This window comes from Dipodomys spectabilis, unplaced genomic scaffold (genome assembly GCF_019054845.1).
Source record: "Dipodomys spectabilis isolate Male_0828 unplaced genomic scaffold, ASM1905484v1 ptg000340l, whole genome shotgun sequence".
NCBI lineage: Eukaryota > Metazoa > Chordata > Mammalia > Rodentia > Heteromyidae > Dipodomys > Dipodomys spectabilis.
This window is the reverse complement of record NW_024871017.1, coordinates 1,085,510-1,103,934: the sequence shown is the minus strand read 5'-3', so window position 1 is coordinate 1,103,934 and position 18,425 is coordinate 1,085,510. Positions and strand designations below refer to the sequence as shown.

The 18,425-nt window shown below is 43.8% G+C and overlaps 1 protein-coding gene across 1 annotated transcript in view; it reads right to left on the bottom strand.

Annotated features, from left to right (window-relative positions):
• Positions 1-9,625: 9,625 nt before the first annotated feature.
• Positions 9,626-18,425, bottom strand: part of Tsc22d2 (TSC22 domain family member 2) — a 33,761-nt gene continuing 24,961 nt past the window's right edge. Inside the window, exons 3-4 of the mRNA XM_042665679.1 lie at positions 11,077-11,128; positions 9,626-10,587 (exon numbers count right to left, since the gene is read on the bottom strand). Of these exons, the coding sequence (XP_042521613.1) occupies positions 10,327-10,587; positions 11,077-11,128 (313 nt within the window). The 3' untranslated portion in view covers positions 9,626-10,326. The remainder of the gene's footprint in view (positions 10,588-11,076; positions 11,129-18,425) is intronic.

Sequence of the window (18,425 nt, the reverse complement as noted above, 5' to 3'; positions counted from 1 at the left end):
AGAAAAAGCCAGAAGTGGTGCCGTGGCTCAAGTGGTAGAGCGCTTGCCTTGAGCTGAAGGGCTGAGGGACAGCGCCCAGGCCCAGAGTTCAGGCCCCACAACCGACCCCCCCCCCCCCCCCCACACACACACAAAAACTCGTAGTGCAAGAAGTTTGGCTGTCGGGCTGGGAAGGTGGCTCAGTGGTAGAGCGCTTGCCTTACATGCATGAGGCCCTGGGTTCGATTCCATAGCACCACATAAACAGAAAAAGCCGGAAGTGGTGCTGTGGCTCAATTGGTAGAGCACTGGCCTTGAGCTGAAGAGCTGAGGGACAGTGCCCAGGCCCAGAGGTAAGGTCCACAACCGGCAAAAAAAAAGAAGTTTGGCTGTGAGTGCTCTGGAGACTTCTCTCCGCCAGGACCCCTCCTGCCCCTTGTCGCACTGATTCTGAGGTGGGTCTGGCTCTGCCCGGGTGGCCCAGCTCTCTATCCCTCCAGCTTGTTCTTCCCAGGCTGCTGGGGCTGGGTGGTAACTACAACATCTAGTGCTGTTTCCCCAGTAGCTGGGGTACCAGGTGTGCACCACGGTGCCCAGCTCGACAGGCACTTTGTGTCTGTGTGTGTGTGTGTCTGTGGTACGCGCACATGCACACACACATCTGCTAGTCCTTGGGTTGGAACTCAAACGAATTTGGCTGGTGGTGGTGTTGCCTGCCTGTAATCCCAGCACTCAGGAGGCTGCTTAGTAAAACTCCAGTGAAAAACACCAGGTGGAGGGTCACGGCGTGAGGCCGAAGGGCTGAGTGAGTCTCCAGTGCAAGAGAGCGCACTGACTGTCTATAAAATGCAAATGGCAAAAGTCATCAAGTGTACATAACACGGAAGAGCAGCATGACTCACTGTCAAAAGTTTCTTGTGTTTTGTGTGTGTGTCCTATTTGGGCTGGGGAAATGGCTGAAGTGGTAAAATGCATGTTTAAAGTAACGGGGTTCTGGGTTCAATCCTCAACACCACAAAAATAAACTGATTTATAAAAACAGCAAGAGAGAGAGTCAGGCACTGATGGCTCACTCACACCTGTAATCCTAGCTACTCAGGGACTGAGGATCGAAGTTCAAAGCCAGCCCCAGGCAGGAAAGTCCATGAAACTCATCACCAATAAACTACCCAGAAAAAAACTGAAGTGGCGCTGTGGCTTAAGTGGCACGGTACTAGCCTTGAGCACAAAGTGCTAGCAGGCCACAAGCTCAAGCCCCAGCAAAAGAAAGGGGGTGGAGGATCCGAGCAAATGGATGGAATGGAATAAAATAAATCTGGATCGGGACATAAGGCTCTATTTTTGTACTTAAACTTATAAAGTTGTAAAACTCCATGTACATCAAAGAATTGAAAAGATAATCTGTAATTTTCCATTCACATGAACCAAAAATTTTGATGACAATTGGATGCCATCTAGTGTCCAATTTCTGCAACTACGGGTAGTAGGAATTCCACCTCTTCGTTAAGATACTATGTATCTGGAAACGCCTTTTCATCCATTTCTTTGTGTCCACAACCTAAGGCTATGAAAAGAATATGTATCAAAATCACTAAAAAAAAAAAAAAACTGCACTTAGAACTGATTTAGACTACCAGCCTTGAGGGAAATGAGGCCCTACGCTCAAATCCCAGTACCAGTGCACACATGCGTGCGCGCACACACACATATACACACACACACACAGCCACACACCACTAAAATATGAAGACGGACGCATGCATGGATGCATTGAAATTGTAGCATATTTGTTTCTGCCTTCATGTTGATCGAAATCCTGGCTGGGCAGTGGCTCATGCTTACGTCCTAGCTACTCTGAAGGCAGAGACTGGAGGACTGAAGCTTGAGGCCCACACTGGAGTCTGCAGAGACTCAAGCTGCCCTGGAGGCTGGCCGTGCTGGCCCTGCAGTTCCTCTGTGCGGTGGTGGAGATGGGATCCAGGGCCCGTATGTGCTAGGCACACACTCTGCCACCAAGCCCCCACCTCTGCCTTCAGCGATACCTCGATACCTGGCATACACATTACACTTTTCAGATACCTTGATCAAATACATTTAAAGTTTTTGTTCAGCAAATTAGCTGCACAAAGGGTTTCATGGTGATATTTGCAACATGATTGGAAAGTGCTTTGATCAAACCCACCCCGTCTATATTACGACCAGGTTTCTTGCTGGTGATACTTTTATTAAGGATACTTAGATTGCATAATGAAACCCACAAAGCACTCTTTTAAAAAGGGGCAGGGAACTAAGGAAATGTAATAGTGAACCTGTTCAAAATATGCATCTAAGGAATTATCGTAAATCCATTGTACTATGGACTGATGTATGCTAATATAAATAATATCAAAAAGTGTTTTAGCCTACAAGGTAATATACGCTGTAAAAAAAATCAAAGAAAAACTGCAGAAAGTGTGCTAGCATTTTGTTACTGTGACAAAAACACCCAACAGCGTATGGAAGGGAGGAAGGAGAGAAGGAGGGAGGAAGGAGGGAAAAGAGGAAAGGAAGGAGGGAGGGAGGAAGGGAGAAAGGAGGGAAAGAGGGAGAAGGAAGAAAGGAAAGAAGAAAGGAGGGAATGGAGGAAGGAGAGGAGGGAGGAAGGAGAGAAAAGAGGAAAGGAAGGAGGGAAAGAGGGAGAAGGAAGAAAGAAGAAAGGAGGGAATGGAGGAAGGAGAGAAGGTGGGAAGGATTGAGGGAAGGCAGGCAGGCAGGGAGGAGGGAGGGCTTACCTTAGCTCAGGCGGTGTGCTTGGGAAAGATGTCAGCACAGAGTGGCTCAGCTGCTGGTATCAGGGGAGCAGAGAGGAGCAGTGGACGGACCAGCCCTTCAATTAGCTGTACAGGGCGGTTTCATTCAGCATGGTCATTTATGTGTATGTACTGTAACAGGTTTTCACACACCTGCACGATGCGTTTTGACTAGTCTGGTCTCCAACATGCCAGGAGAGGAACGCTGTCTTTTTCTGATAAGAAACTGTGTTTTTATTTCGCGCCACCAGGCGGAGACCACACAAAACGGGTGCATTCCCCATGTGCTGTAGTTTCCACCAGAACATTAGCAGCTCCCGAATCTGCTGGGCTCTGGCTCCCTCAGATGCCAGGACAAGAGAACCCACTCTTCAGACCTGCTCCAGGGCGTTTGCCCGGGAATGTGCCTCAACACAAAGCTGTAAGCCTCGGCGTCTTAGCTAGACCCTGAACTTCTCATACGCATCTTGGAATGGAGGTGGGACTTCCCATTCTTTCTGTCAGGTGGCTAACGATACCTTGCTTTCCTCCTCTGACCTTTAGCCGTTTAACCGGGGGGCGAGAGGCAGACAGGCTCCTGTGTCCTGGAATCCAGTTCCACCAGCGGCAGAGGCCTTGGGTTGTGGCACCTGTTTCCATTCCTGTGCACAGCCGTCACTTCCTTCCGAGCAGTCTGATAAGGGAGAAGAGAGTTGGTGAGAGGTGGTGTGGAACTGGGTGCTGGCACCTGGAGAAGGTAACTTAGGTGAGAAGGTACTGCCTAAGTCATTGCAGGTGCTATTTCCAGGATGGAAAAATTGCCCAGTCTTTCAACATGTGTTTAAACGGATAAGCAGGGAGACAGGGAAGGGGCTCACCAAGGGCTGCCCGGGGGCCGTGCCCCCCACCGACAGGGGGCCGTGGGGCTGAGCACAGCAGGCCCGCAGCCTGGGGCTGAGGACGCCCCTCGGGTCAGACAGGAGCCCCAGGGCCTCGGCTGAGCATACCTGACCCGTTTCTCAGTGGCAGCTGCTGGTGAACCAGCCCCAGCTCAGCCCCAGCACTGCCCTGGCTCTGTCCAGCTCTCCCCAGACCCCGCTTCCCACCCTCCCAAAGGCGTTCTTTACCCAAGACTCACCCAAGCCTGAATCCCAGCTGCTCAGGAGGCTGAGATCTGAGGGTCGTGGTGCAAAGTCAGTTCAGAGAGAAAAGCCCAAGAGACTCTTATCTCCAATTAAGCAGTAACGGGGCTGTGGCTCAACTAGTAGAGCTCCAGAATAAGGGACAGCACCAGGCCCTGAGTTCAAGCCCCAGCACGCGCTTGTATGTGCACATGCGTACGCGTACACACACACACACAGAAAAGAGAGGGGGAAACAGAGCAGGAGACGCTGTTGCACTGTAGAAAACTATTAGGCACATGCAGTGGCTGGGTGGAACTGTGATGAACCAGACAGTATCAGCCACAAGGTGATCCGGTGGCTGGACAAGAACTACCAGCACCACGAGAACGGAGGAGGGAAAAGGAGGGGGAAATCCCAGGCGTTTGGAGTTTGTGTGCTGTGCGGTCAAAAGACGCAGAGAGGAAAGTAGGGGAAATGGGACGGAAGAAGGCTCCACGGGAGACAGGAGAACACTTGGTTTCATTTCTAATTTATTCATTTGCCATTACACAAACAATACATGAATGCATATTCAGAAACATCAAACGTTACAGGTAAAGCTAATGCACACCACCAAACTACGGTGGACCGTGGGCAGCAGCCCTCCAGACCTGCGTTCATACACCACATGAACGAGTCAGGACTCACAGCAGGGTCTTGCGTGTATGAACCCGCGTGGCATGTTTAGCGTCAACAGTATCATACGATTACACAGGTTGCCCTCCAATTCCCCCCCAAGTTTGAACAAACTTAACACTGCATCCTAGAAGATGCTCTCATTTTCACTGGTAACCTAGTATTTTCTAAGGTGTACGATATTCTGTTGTTTGGTTTTTCCAATTACATGATCACAAGCAAAAGTTTTGTACAAGCTACCCTTTGAACAGGTTTCTCTAGGGTAAATATTAAAAAGTGGAATGTTGGGGTCATGATACATGTGTGAATTTTACATTCAAATGGCTGTTATCATCTAGTTGCCTTAAAAAGCAAAACGAAAGCTGTGCCAACCTGCCCAGACAGCGGGCCCCTACCAGCTCCGAATCTACATTAGCACCTGCCAAGCGGACTCGGACAGCTTCCCACGGCTTCCTGTGCATTTTTCTTACCTGCTGAGGTGAGTGTCCCTCTGTAACCTGTTTGTTTGCTTACATGCATCTTCACAGCTTTCCGTTTCGAAGACTTTTGTCCAGAAAGCAGAAGACAGACTACTACTCGTCTAGCTGGAATGAATTTTTTTGTGAGAAACCTAAACTTATTTCTTTGCCAAGTGGATATACAGCCAGAACCACGGGTTGGGTCATGCTTTCCCTACGGATTTAAAATGCGACTTTCACCACGCACTCAGCATGTTTATGTTTAGATTCTGTGATACTAGAGATTTTTGGCTTTAGGTACCTGAGTTATTCTGGACTTCCTGATTTATGGAATTTGTGATTTTTGCCAGCCAAAAAATGCCCATGTTGACAATGATATAATTCATGATACACAAATCTTACTCTAGGTAAGTTAGGTTTAAATCAGTTGCATTTTCTAAAAACTTGAGTCTTGAAAAAAATGTGTAAACTTCTTTATCAGATTAGTTCTTAGGGGAGATTCACAGGTTTGGGGTGGAGGCTTTTCACATTCCCGTCTTTCCACAGGTGTTACTTGATAGTAAAGGTCTTTATTATCTTAAGTAATGGCAAAAGATTTCACACAGCATCGCAATGATTCTGCTGACCTCTTAGAATGAGTCTGAAGTTCGTTTAAACAAGTGACATTTACTATGAACACTGACCACAGGCCCCCGGCTTTGCCCATCCACCTGGCTGTCCTCACGGCCCAGTACCAGGGGCAGCACCAAAAGTAAAAATAGCACTGAACCGCACTGCAGCAGTGCTACCATAAAACAAAGAACAGGTCAAATCCTCCAAAACGTCAGTGGAAAGGGGGGACACTTAGAGCCGAATGTGTATTTTTTTCTGTCTATGCAAGTCTGCCTCAGGATCTAATGACTGTTTTTAAAAGTAGGAAAATAGGAAAACTACAACTAAACACTGACCAGATTTAATGTCACATTCAAGTGTGGAAAAATATCCGTTCTCTAAGGTGGTGGTCCTCAGGCCTGACCTCTCAGTAGATGCACCACTTGACTGAGAAATGACTCGGAACCACGTTTTAGGTTTCCATAGTTGCTATCTGGAAATACTCAAGGTAATGTGCATTTGCCTTGTCTCAAACCTCAAGTTACTTTTCTAAGCTAGAACATTCTTTTCCTTCTCCAAAGGATACTCCAGGCAATGTCTGCAGACTTACAAACTCCAGAGCCAGGAGCAATCCCCAAGCCGCCTGCCTGTCAGTCTGCAGCACAATCCATCAACCAAGACTGTGAGAGCGCAAAATAGTGTCTCGCTGGGCGCTGGTGGCTCAAGAGGCTGAGATCTGAGGACCACAGTTCAAAGTCTGCTTGGGTAGGAAAGTCCAATTAACCACCCGCAAACCAAAAATGGAACTGTAACTCAAAGTGGTAGAGCACTAGCCTTAAGTGCAAGAGCTCAGAGATAGTGCCTAGGACCTGAGTTCAAGTCTCAGGACAGACCAAAAAAAAAGTAGCATCTTACTTTAACCCTGAAAAGGGGTTGTTTTCATTTGCTGATTCGATTTTTTTTAAAAGTACGTGTGTGTAAACTTCAGCTTGCCTCAACTGTCAATGTCACCTGCTGCATGTCACACTAACAGCACCCCAGGAGGGAAACCGTTACTGACACACAGGAATAGCAACCTTGGCCCTCTCTAAAAGGAACACTAACATATAAAGAACAGAACTAGGTACAGAAACCGAGAGCTGGTATAGAAATACATGAGGCAGCGATACATTCTGGAATGGTAAGAACAGAGAAACAGGTGCAAATATACATCGCAAAATAAATTATTCGTATTAGTAGAAAATAGAAAGAGGGCAGCTGGCCTGAGGCAGAAGGTGGAGGAGGAAGAGTCCAGGTTTGCACGAGCAGGGACACACAGGGAAAAGGAAAGGCAGAAGAAGCCTGGTGACTTATGTGGATGTGCGCGTCAGTATCGGCTGTGGGGTCGAGCTCCGAGAAGGCTCGCCCGAGAGGCACAACGCGACCACCAGGCTCCGCCAGTTCCCTTTTATTAAGCTCTTGACATTCCTTGGACGAGAAAACACGACATTCATTTCATAGTTAGATGTGAACATAAAAACAAACTCAAACTTTCAAGTATGTTTTGAGGCTAAGGGCAAAGGAAGAACGCAGTGTTGGGAGCGGAAGAGCCGCTGAGAAGCCAAGACCCAAGGCAATGCTCTTGCTTTCCCAACAGATGCTAAACCACCAAGGTGGGGGGGGGGGGCAAAAGTCCCTCCGTGGAATCCTGGGGCTACCTTTCAAGAGGCTTGTCTCTGCTTTTGGGCCTGTGCTTCAAATGCCCTTCCCTCAGTGCAGATGCCACCTTTTAACAAACTGTCTTGACAAAGCCACCCCGAGCCGTACATCAAGTATTTCTCATTGCACTTATCAGCTAGTTTGTCTTTGCCATCCGGTAAGCTGTGGGCCTTGTTTGAACAAGACAGTTGCTGAAGACAACTGAATCGGGGCTATATATGGCTTCACTTAATTTTAGTACAAGTAAAAGGAAATACTTAATCCCAACTCCCCACTCTGTTTTGTAGCAAGCTGTTGAGATTACATTGTAACTACCTACGTTTTTCTTTGGGAAATATTCAGTTTGAACTGGACTTGCATTATACTTTCAGGAAAACTGTTCTTCTTTGTTGTCTAAATTAAACCAACACAAAGTTTACATAGCACCTTGGTCTCTACACATGGCAGATTAGACAGATGACGTTCTTGTAAAACTAAGCTCCTGAACTGGGATTTCAGTTAGTTAAAATTCTAGCTCTTTTGAGCGAGACCCTTAGTCTCCCAGGTAAACCCAAACTACTTAAGATTCTTATTTCCAAATGCAAGCAAAAGTAGCTTTGCTGAAGTGAGTATTAACAGTTAAGGCTCCCGATACATATTGCCAAATGACAAAGCTCACAGGAAAGCCTCCGAGAGGCATCCTTGCACTTGTTAGGTTACTGGATGCTTAACCTTTAGAAAGCCGTTCTCACTGGTAAAAGCCGTTTTGCCTTCTGCTCAAATGTATTAGGAGCAACACGGTTACTTTGGCCCCTGACAGTCACCACCACCTTCTATCACGTTTTCCTATCCCCAGAATCAACTGAGCTCTCATTGTCATCCACAGTTTTTGTTGTTTGTCTTGGGTGACAAGGACTGAACCCAAGGCCTGGGAGGCCAGGGACAGTGGTCTAGGCCAAGGCCCCGTCTGCTCCCAGCCTGTCCACCATCGGCCGTCATCTGGGTTTAACCACACAGTGTCTCCACGGGAGGCTGGCCTCCCAAGGCAGAGCTCCACTTGCTAGCTCATACCACGCCCAACTACGTAGCTCTGGGTGGGACCTCAGCCCCACACCCACCTTGGCCTCCCCCTGCTCCCCTCCCTCAGCTTGCGTGTACTTACTTGCCTCAAATACGTCTCCTGTTCTCCACACTAAGCTCTTCGTCACTGTCAAACACATCCTGCGGCACAACTAGAACACAAAAACACTTAGCAAGCCATGCACACCTCAATCGTTTGCCTTCTGTTGGCTGATCCGTTGCAAACAGACAACCAACTAACTACTGTTTCTCACTAATTCCCAATGAGCTACTGATGGCGCATGTCGATTTTTACAGGCACCTTTCTGAATTCAAGTAAAAGTTTGGTAGACAAGGATTTGCTACTTCTATCACTAACATAATATGGATACTGGTATAAATATTGCTCATCATTCTTGCATTCTTTAAATTATTTTACTTTGAAATTTTAAGAACTGTCATTAAATCATTAATAACATAGGTTTTCATTTAAAGAATATTCTGAACTGTGAAAATACAAATCTAGTCATTTTGAACATATATAGAGCCAAATATTTCAACAAAACTGCAGTTTAATTTCAGAAAATTTGTTAAAATATATATTTATACATCAATTTCTGACATATACTCAATGTGTTAGTACACACAAAATGATGCTTTCTCTTCAAAGTGTATTTATGAAATGTACCTTTTAATTTAGACTCAGTATACACTGCACTTAATCTGCATGTTGCATTTATTAAATACAGTAAAATCTGCGATGTAACGTTTTCTGCATACGAAATCGAGAACACCATTTTAAATGAACAAAAGCTGGCTCACTTCATTTCTGTTTTTGTACAACTAGTGCACTGAACACTAGCTCAGCCTACCACCCACCTGCTTGCTCTCTTTTATCGACATTGTTCACAGACTAGTACACACTACAGTAAGAGTGCTGGGTGAGAACATGAGGTACGGAAGTGGTTCAAAGGTTGCAGGCATGCAGAGCATGCTAGACAGCAGAGGAAACTGTGACCAAGGAAACACTAAATAAAATACATGAAGAATGTGCATGATATATATATATATATGTATATGTGTGTATATATATATATATGTATATATATATATATATCTTTCTATATAAAAAACAAAAACAAAACTCCATTACACAGCTTTGCTTCTTTGGTTACAAAGTAGGTTGAACAATTCACAGCTTTTTATTCCCACCCGAAAGAAAGTCATATGAAACGTTGAAAAGCAGAGAATCATGGCAATTTCTCTATTAGAAAGTAGAAAGAAATAAACAAAGTTTTCTTCATCAAAATAGCCCAATTATTTATTATATCACAATAACTGGTGACTGCCTGTACAGATGCACTGTGTTCTTCATACTTACACTATACAAAATTTACATTCGAGCTGGGTCTTTACTACAGAAAATAAATACCAAAGGTAAATTGCCATTAGTGTTAGATAGAATGCCAGGATTCTTTTGTTCAATTATTGCCTAAACGTTTTATCTATGAAATGAAATCCTGTCTTTCAATTGCTTTACAGACACTTATAATTATTCAAAAAAATTAAAAAATTTCTGTGACATTGTTCATGTACATTATGAAAATAGCAGCCCTGTAATAAATAAAACACACACAAAAAAGAAAACTTATGTAGGCAAATGTTTCTGATACTGAAAGGAAAGGTGGCTCTTTAGATGAAGTGATAGGTATAATGTGGTAGAAGGCTCAGGGGAGTCCACCCATGTGCACCAGGGCAGATGCAGACTCTGCTCTAACAAACCCATCTGGCGTCCTCCAGGGGACAGACGGCAGAGGACGCCACTGGCCGCGTGGCGTCGTGGAGGAAAAGCTCTTGTAGGATGATTGTCTAATACTGAGAAGGCCAAACACACCACCAAAGCATGGCTACTTGCTTTCGTGTAAAGTGGGAAGGACAGCGGTGGCACACGGGAAAGACTGCTTTCTGGTTTTTTCCGCACGACGCTTGGAAAGCTCACGCTGAGGGGACATTCGGCTGCTGTGGAGGCTGCACTGGCTGAGGAGGCTGCGCGGTGGCTGCCGGCGGCTGAGAAGTGCTACCAGGGCTGGCCTGTGGGGCAGGGAGCTGGGATAACTGGTCATTGTTTGAAAGAGATTTTAACAGTGCATTCTCTCGTTCAAGTAAGGAGTTTCTCTCTACTAATTCTTTTATTTGCTCCTTTAGAACTTCCACCTCTTCTCTCACTGCATACATCAAATGGCTTTTCACCAGATCCTGTGAAACACAAAATGAGCAATGTCAGAAAGAGTGAAGAGGAAAGTGGAGCTGCTTCAACAAAACGAGGAATGTCAAAAGGAGTCAGAAAAAAAGATCAAGGAGAAAGTGAGCTACTTGGTCCTTGCTTGCCTGGGACCTTAGTAACTGCCAGAGTTTCTACATCAGAACTCCTGGTTTGTATTTAAGACGTCTGCCCTATCGTGACCGGCCTGAGAGATGAAGCGGGAAAGAAAATCCAGGTCCCATCTAGTGCAGCAAGCTCCTTCCCACCCGCAAGGTTTAGACTATTTCCAAAAAGATTCCCTGAATTGCCAATTATAAGCTTAGAATTTAAAATCTCAGGTTGTAACTCAAGTGCAAGACATTCAAATGAAGAAACACTTAGTTCTAGACTATCAAAAGTTCATTCTGCAATGCTTGTTTGTTATCAAGATTTGCTAAAATCAAGTGGTGATCTAAGAATGAGGAGTACAAACTTTTACTTACCATTGCTTGTTCTATTTTGTTGTCAATGGCTACAACACCTCCCCCAGATGCACTGGAAAAAAATTATAATATTTAATTAAATTACTTTTCATAACTTCATCTCCCTGCCCACTCTTAAAGTAACGTGAAAGACATGAGTCCTTTCATTTAAGAACAAATGATACATGGCCTTAAAGGGGCAGAACTCTCTCCCTCCCTCAAATCCAGTTTTGTACACAGCAACCGAAATACGTGGGTGATTCATAAATACATCAAAACTCAACAACCTTCCTTATATACACTTCAATTTGTAGAAATGGTTTCTAAACCCCATTTAGAGGGTTTTTGGAAGGACTGCTGAAGAGGAACTCAACATTCTAGTAAACCAACATGGTTTGGTTTATAGGTCACTCGCTGGCAAAAAGAACCCTGTAAGGCATGTGGTTTATACCAGTTTGCCTTGGAAATAATCCAAAGCAGTATATAGCCAGAGAGTACACCTTAAGCTCAAACATTACCCTAGCATTTATTGGTATGATACAGAAGGTTAAGCAACTGTCATCTTTGTGGTTTACACTCACTCATCCCACTGCCTTCCTAACATTTTTCCTTGCTTTTTTGGTGTGTGCGTGCGCCTGTGTGCGTGCACACAGGCGTGTATGCTAATCCTAGGGATTGAACTGAGGGCCTGTGTGCTGTCCCAGGGCATTTGTACTTAAGGTTGTATCACTGAACTGCACTACAGGTCTATTTCTGGCTTTTTAGTGGGTAACTGAAGAGGGGTCTCGGACCTGCCTGCCTGGGCTGACTCTGAACTGAGATCAGAGGCTCCCGTGGAGCAGAGATTTCAGAGCTAAGATTTCAGGCACCATCCATCGGCACTTGGCCTCCCCTTTTTTTTTAGAAACCATTTGCAAAAGAACCTTTACATCACAAGTTAAAATCAGTGAATTTGACAAAGGCAATCTAACTTGGCTTCACATTTTTAAAAACTCTTGAGAAACCAGCCTTTTCTTTATTTGTAGTCATGTGAACAGCTACTTATCTAAAACCAAACAGTTTATTTCCCACAACATAATGCTAGAACAGCATTCAGAATACATGAAATAATAGAAACAGACCTAATGCTGAAAGCGACACCCTCTTTCCATAATGTAAGAGAGAAACAAAATGACCCAAAACAAATCCTGAGTAGTATACATTATGAAAAGAGCATAAGTGCCAAATGTTGTGAAACCCTACGTGTAACTCAGAGATTAAACCCCACTCCCAAGCAAGCTAGTTATCTTATCCAGCACATTCCCCAAAGAAGTTCTGATGGTGAATAGGGAGGAGACTTCTTAGAAAAGGAAGTTAGCTGCTCAGTGATCTTTGGACAGTCAGTATGCTACTCACTAAGAACTAGAATATTCTAGCTAATTAGAAACCTACTGCTATCTTACAATTATCTGTAAGTAAAAAACCACTCAAAGAGCTGTCTTTCTAAGCAGAATCACAGTCACAACTGTAACTATCTTAAGGGGTAAGATTCCACAAAAGGAGCCGGCAAACGAGAGGGAGGAAGAGAAATACGATGAAAGGAAGTAGTAAGTTTAGGCAGTCACTCAAAATTTCACATATTCTGGTAACTGACTGCAAATTCTACCAATGTAAAACAATCTATTTAATTTCATGATTAAAAACCCCACAAAACCTCACAACAACATCCCATGGTGACTTTTACTAGTTCCACAAAACAAATCATTATCAAGGCTGCTATTCTGAGCAAGCATATAAATGGCTACTTAGAAAACTGTCTTCTCAAGTATCCAATAGCAATGGTGTAATCAAAGTGCTACAAGACAGTGTTTAAAACCAGGCTAGCTACCCATGGAGCAACGGACGTGAACATCTTCTGTACAGACCTTGCTTACCAATGCCCTCAGCGTATTTCACATCCATCTAAATAATTTCAAGTCAAGTTCCTGGGCAGAAAAATGTGGGGTTTTTTTTTGGGGGGGGGGGGGTTCTCTGATGGGAGGGAAGGGGGTGGTCCTGGGGCTCAAACTCAGGGGTTTTTCGCTCAAGGATGGCATGCCACTTGAGCCACATTTTCACTTGTGGCTTTTTTGGTGGTTAAGTGGAATCTCACGGACTTTCCTGCCCGGGCTGGCTTCCAACCCCAATCCTCAGATCTCAGCCTCCTGAGTAGCTAGGATGACAGGCGTGAGCCCCTGGCACCTGGCTTCAAGGGAAAAACTGTTTAAGAAGAGGGAAGAGGATGTAAGTTGTAACTTCCTGGCTGTGACAGTGCACTGCAGTCATGATGAGGCGTTATCACTGGGGAAGACAGGCGACCATGCACAAGACCCTCCTGCCTGTGCGCACACACACAATCACACGCTCTCTTGTGAATCCAAAGGGACATACGGTAGTACAAAGAGTATAGAGGAGATAATTCATGCACAAACACTCAGTTCCCCTGCTCAAAGTCAATTGTTGGAGGGGAAAGACAACCTGGTTGTTGTTTTATTTGAGGGGGGGAGGGACCTAGTAAGTGAGGGCTGGTTTAACAAGAGTGAAAGAAGATGAACAAGGCTGAAGCAGACGATGGGCATGCATGGAATGGAGTGGTGACACCTGCTGGGAAGGGGCAGGGGACCAACGGGAACGCAGCGTGCACGTGTGTGGCGGGAAGCGCCAGGACGCGCTGCCACCCACAGCAGAGGCTCCCGACTCACCCCACCTCCCTTGTTGACTCGCTCTTTGAACCAGCAGCCCTCTACCTGAAATTCTAGAGAGTAGTTACTCACTACAGCGGTGTCAATGAGGAACTAATTAAGTAAAGCATGGTATGGCCATCTATTCCATCGGATAGTATGTTATCTCTTCTATAACTGAGACAAAGGTACAAATTATGCGGAATATATTATCACTTATATAAAGGGACAGGGTGTAATCCTTGAAAAATGTATATACAGAACCAAATACACACACACACACACACACACACACACACACACACACACACACACACACACACAGCAGCTACCTATGTGGGAAGGTAGGAAAATAGAAATAAAGAGTAATTTCACTACAATTTGGAGAAGACTGGAAAAGCACATCGCGAAATGGAAATGACTTCTGCAGGAGCTACTTACTACACCTTGTACAATGTGATCACGACCTGGACAAAGAGCAGACAGGAGCAGGGACAGGAGAAGGAAGGGAGATGGGTCCATTCCACTTTCTGCAGAACAATTTCATTCCACGAGAATGTACTACAGTCAACACAAGAAACGTGTTCTGTGCTTTGTAAAGTCAATGTCCTTGGTTTGGGTGAATTATAACTTCCTATTATCTATGTATTCAAAGTCAATCTGGTAAGTGGAAAAAATTTGTGGTAAATATCTGTGATAAAAATAGACTACGTAAATTTGTACAATGAAAATGTTGTACTGAAAGAGCATTCAAATGTGTGGAAACATAACAATGAAATCCCCTCTAACACTAATGTAAGCTCATCAAAGTAAATAAATATGCAACCCCAAGAAGGTATCAATAGCAACACTTTACTAAATTAATTTACTTCAAAGGGGTCATTACAATATTTACCAGTAAAATTCTTCTATAAATGAATAGTTTTTCTTGTAGGGGCACTCTTAAGAAAATTTTATTTAAAAACTAACTCAATCTGCCAGAGGCATATCTTAAGGCAGTAGAGACATGTCTCTCAAGCGAGAAGCTGGCTCCTGCCCCAGCCTCTGAAGTACTGGAATTACAGGCATGCACCACCACACTCACCCAGCTACTAGTTCTTCCTTATAAGATTAAGGTTAGCTAGATGTGGTAGGAAGACGATTACTTCTGCTACCTGAGTAAAACTGAAGGGTGTGACAAAGAAGTAGGAGAAAAGAGAGCGGCTTTCTCCCCAACACTCAGGGGAGGTTTTCTTTAAAGATTTCACTACACTGTAAACACAGCACCTCCAATTAGTTCCTTCTGTTGTCTGGATCAATTTGGCACTTGAGGGCAGAAAATGTGGCAGAATGCAATGTGGGAAGTGGCGCAGTGGCTCAAGCAGTAGAGGGCTAGCCTTGAGCTGAAGAGCTAAAGGACAGCATTCAGGCCCAGAGTTCAAACCCCATGACTGACCAAAAAAAAAAAAGAAAGAAAAGCATAAAGCAATGTGAACCTGTGGAGACTTAGCACAGAAATTTCCACCTCCAAACCTAATATAAACTTAAGAAACAACAAAAACCCTACCAGGCTCCGCAGTTGTGTTTCACCCTAAAGAATTAAACAACCTAGTTATGAGCTCGTAAATTTACTTGAGTTTTAGGCACTCAATAGTCAAATGTTAAAAATTTAATCCAGTTCTAAAACACATTAAAATAAAGTCTTTTTTTGAGATTTAAATTTACAAGACTTATTAAACACAGACCTCCTAAGGACTGAAAATTAATAAAGCTCTTATTGATTCCCTATAGATTCGCAAAGTTTCACAGTTTATGGTAAAGTACTTTTTCTTTTTTTTTCCTTTGGTGGTTTTGGGGTTTGAATTCAAGGTTCCCTGCTTATTAGGCAGTACTCCACCACAGACTTCAGTACTAGAAAATATTCTTATTGGACTGTAGTAAAAATCTGCCAAAAGCCACTGAAATATAGCTAAAATTAATTTAATCCCTCTCACTATGCTAGTGAATAACTACTTTAGCATTACCTAATTCAAAAAGGGACTGTGACATAGGAAAAAGAAAATTGTGAATTAACATATTATAAAATCTAAAGATTTTATAAGATTCTCTTTTCACCTCATTAGAATTGTGGCTAAATAGGTACATTATCAGCAACAAAAAGATTTTAACTGCCAACCATTTTTTCCTTATTTTAACCTAGAGCCATTTCTTTGAACGTTTCCAGGCAATAATCATCATATAATTTAGACTAGTGAATGACAAAACATTTTACACATCAGTTCATAAAGTAACTTTATGAATCAATTCTAAGTTGACCATAGACATGAGTCTATAGATAAGACAGATATCTGATACACTATTCCTCACATTCTCTTAGGCTTCTTCCTTTCTTGCCAAGGGATTCACCTCTCTAATTCTTCCATAAATAACTTTTTGTTGTTTTCAGCAAATGTTCTTGAGTTAAAGGCAGGAACTATGATCTCAAAAGATCTACTTATTGCAATATCTGCATATAACTGATTAAACTACTCACAAAAGAGGAAGACAATGTGCACAATTTAAGTGTAATTTTCTTTCTTTCTTTTGGATCTGTTCGTGGGGCCTGAACTCTGGGCCTGGGCGCTGTCCCTCAGCTCTTCACCTCAAGGCTAGCGCTCTACCACCGAGCCACCTTCCCAGCCCCTTAAGTGTAATTTTCTAATTACACTTTCTTCAGTATGGGCTGAAGTTATGTTGGGCTTATTATGCCTTGGACAAAGATCTAACTGGGGCCGGAAATGTGACTTAGTGGTAGCATGCTTGCCTATAGCATACATGAGGCCCTGGGTTTGATTCCTTAGTGCCACATAAACAAAATGAATGCTTTCTCCCTGATAAAGATAGGTTAATGAATGAATAAATAAAAATCTCCCAACTCCCACCCCCCCCCACCCCACTCCACTTCAGTGTTTTATTCACTGAGAAAGTACAGCAATTCCTTTGCTATGCTATAGTAGTTCCATATCCTGATCAGGTGATACAAGTATTTTCTACTGTAAGGAACATCGTGGAAAATGACCTTGACAACGAGTTATCACACTGCAATCATGGATGTAGATCTAGGGGAAGAAACAAAAGAAACCAGACGCTCTCCTGAAGGCCAGACAAGGCCCAAGGATTATGGGATTGGTCAGATTTGACAGTGTTTGAAAGAGAATTCTCACAGCCGTGCCTTTAAGCATTCCTTGTAAGTGAGCGGATATCCTCAGAGTTCTGAGAATTCACTCATTACATTAGCCGACCAGGGCACAAATAAAGGTCCTGCAAGAAGTCCTTGGGTCACCACTGGAATCAACAATAAAAAGTATGGAAGGTATCCTGTGATGTTACAATAGGCAAGGTCTCCTTACCCATTTCCAAAAAGCCTAGAACTATGTGTTATATTAATATGGATTACATATCTGGCTTGAAGTTGCACCCGTATTACTGAATAGGACCACTGTAAACACAGAATTAATTACCTATAGAATGCAGGCTCATTTCCTCCACAAAGTGGTAGCCTTGCCAATGTTCTTCTATGACTTAAGTGGCTGCTTCAGGTTTTAAGAGTCTGTTACACAGGAAAGGTCTTATTGCATTCAGCTTTCCCTGACCCCTATCAGTTTAATCACAAGTCTACCTACTTACTAACTGTTCTACAGCTATCACCTCTCTCATCTCTTCTCAGATAACAGCTGGCTGTTTACTTTCCTAGTTGAAATCTAACTTTTTTTTTTTTTTTTTGTCGGTCCTGGGGCCTGAACTCTGGGCCTGGGCGCTGTCCCTCAGCTCTTCAGCTCAAGGCTAGTGCTCTACCACTTGAGCCACACCGCCACTTCCGGCTTTTTCTGCTTTTGTGGTGCTGAGGAATCGAACCCAGGGCCTCATGCATGCAAGGCAAGCACTCTACCACTGAGCCACCTTCCCAAGCCCGAAACCCAACTTTTTAACTGGTCATTATTAGTTAATTCATAAAGATACAAAGAGGGAAATAGAAGCAAGACGGCAAGGTAAACATTACCAAAGTGTTCAAATGCTGGATGACAAAAGTGGAAGGAACACTGGAGAAAAATGCTGGGACAAAGCGTAAGAAGGAATGAACACTATTTTCCCTTCCAACTCACTCACAATTCTAAGGATTCAGTGAGAGCGTAGTGTCTGGTACCTGGTAAACATTTAACACGCTACCAATATATTTATAGGGACCAAAATCTAATATCACAAAACTCTACGAACACTCAATTGCGAGTAGTTTCATTTGATTCTCGTCTCTACTTGTACATAACAATTTGACCAAATTATGTGATACTGTATTCAACAGGGGTTTTAATATATTTAGAACAGTTACCAGAGGTTGAGGGTACAATGTCAAGTAAATATTCCAGAGTTAATAAGCTTACTATTTAGGACAAAAATATATGTTTCAGACATGGCAAGTGCTAAAATAGAATGGGATTTTACCGGGTACTTTGTGGGGCAAATAATGCCTAGTCAGGGGAAACAGTGACGGAAGTTCGGCAGCTGAATGAATACACACACACACAGCCACCTTAGAAAAACTCAAGCAAGAGCAGTCTCAAGGGGCAGCATGGATCAGGGGGCCTCGTACTCAAACCTGACTTGTGGAATGGCAGCCTCTCTGGGTAAAAGGCAGCAAGAAGGCTGAACAGTGAC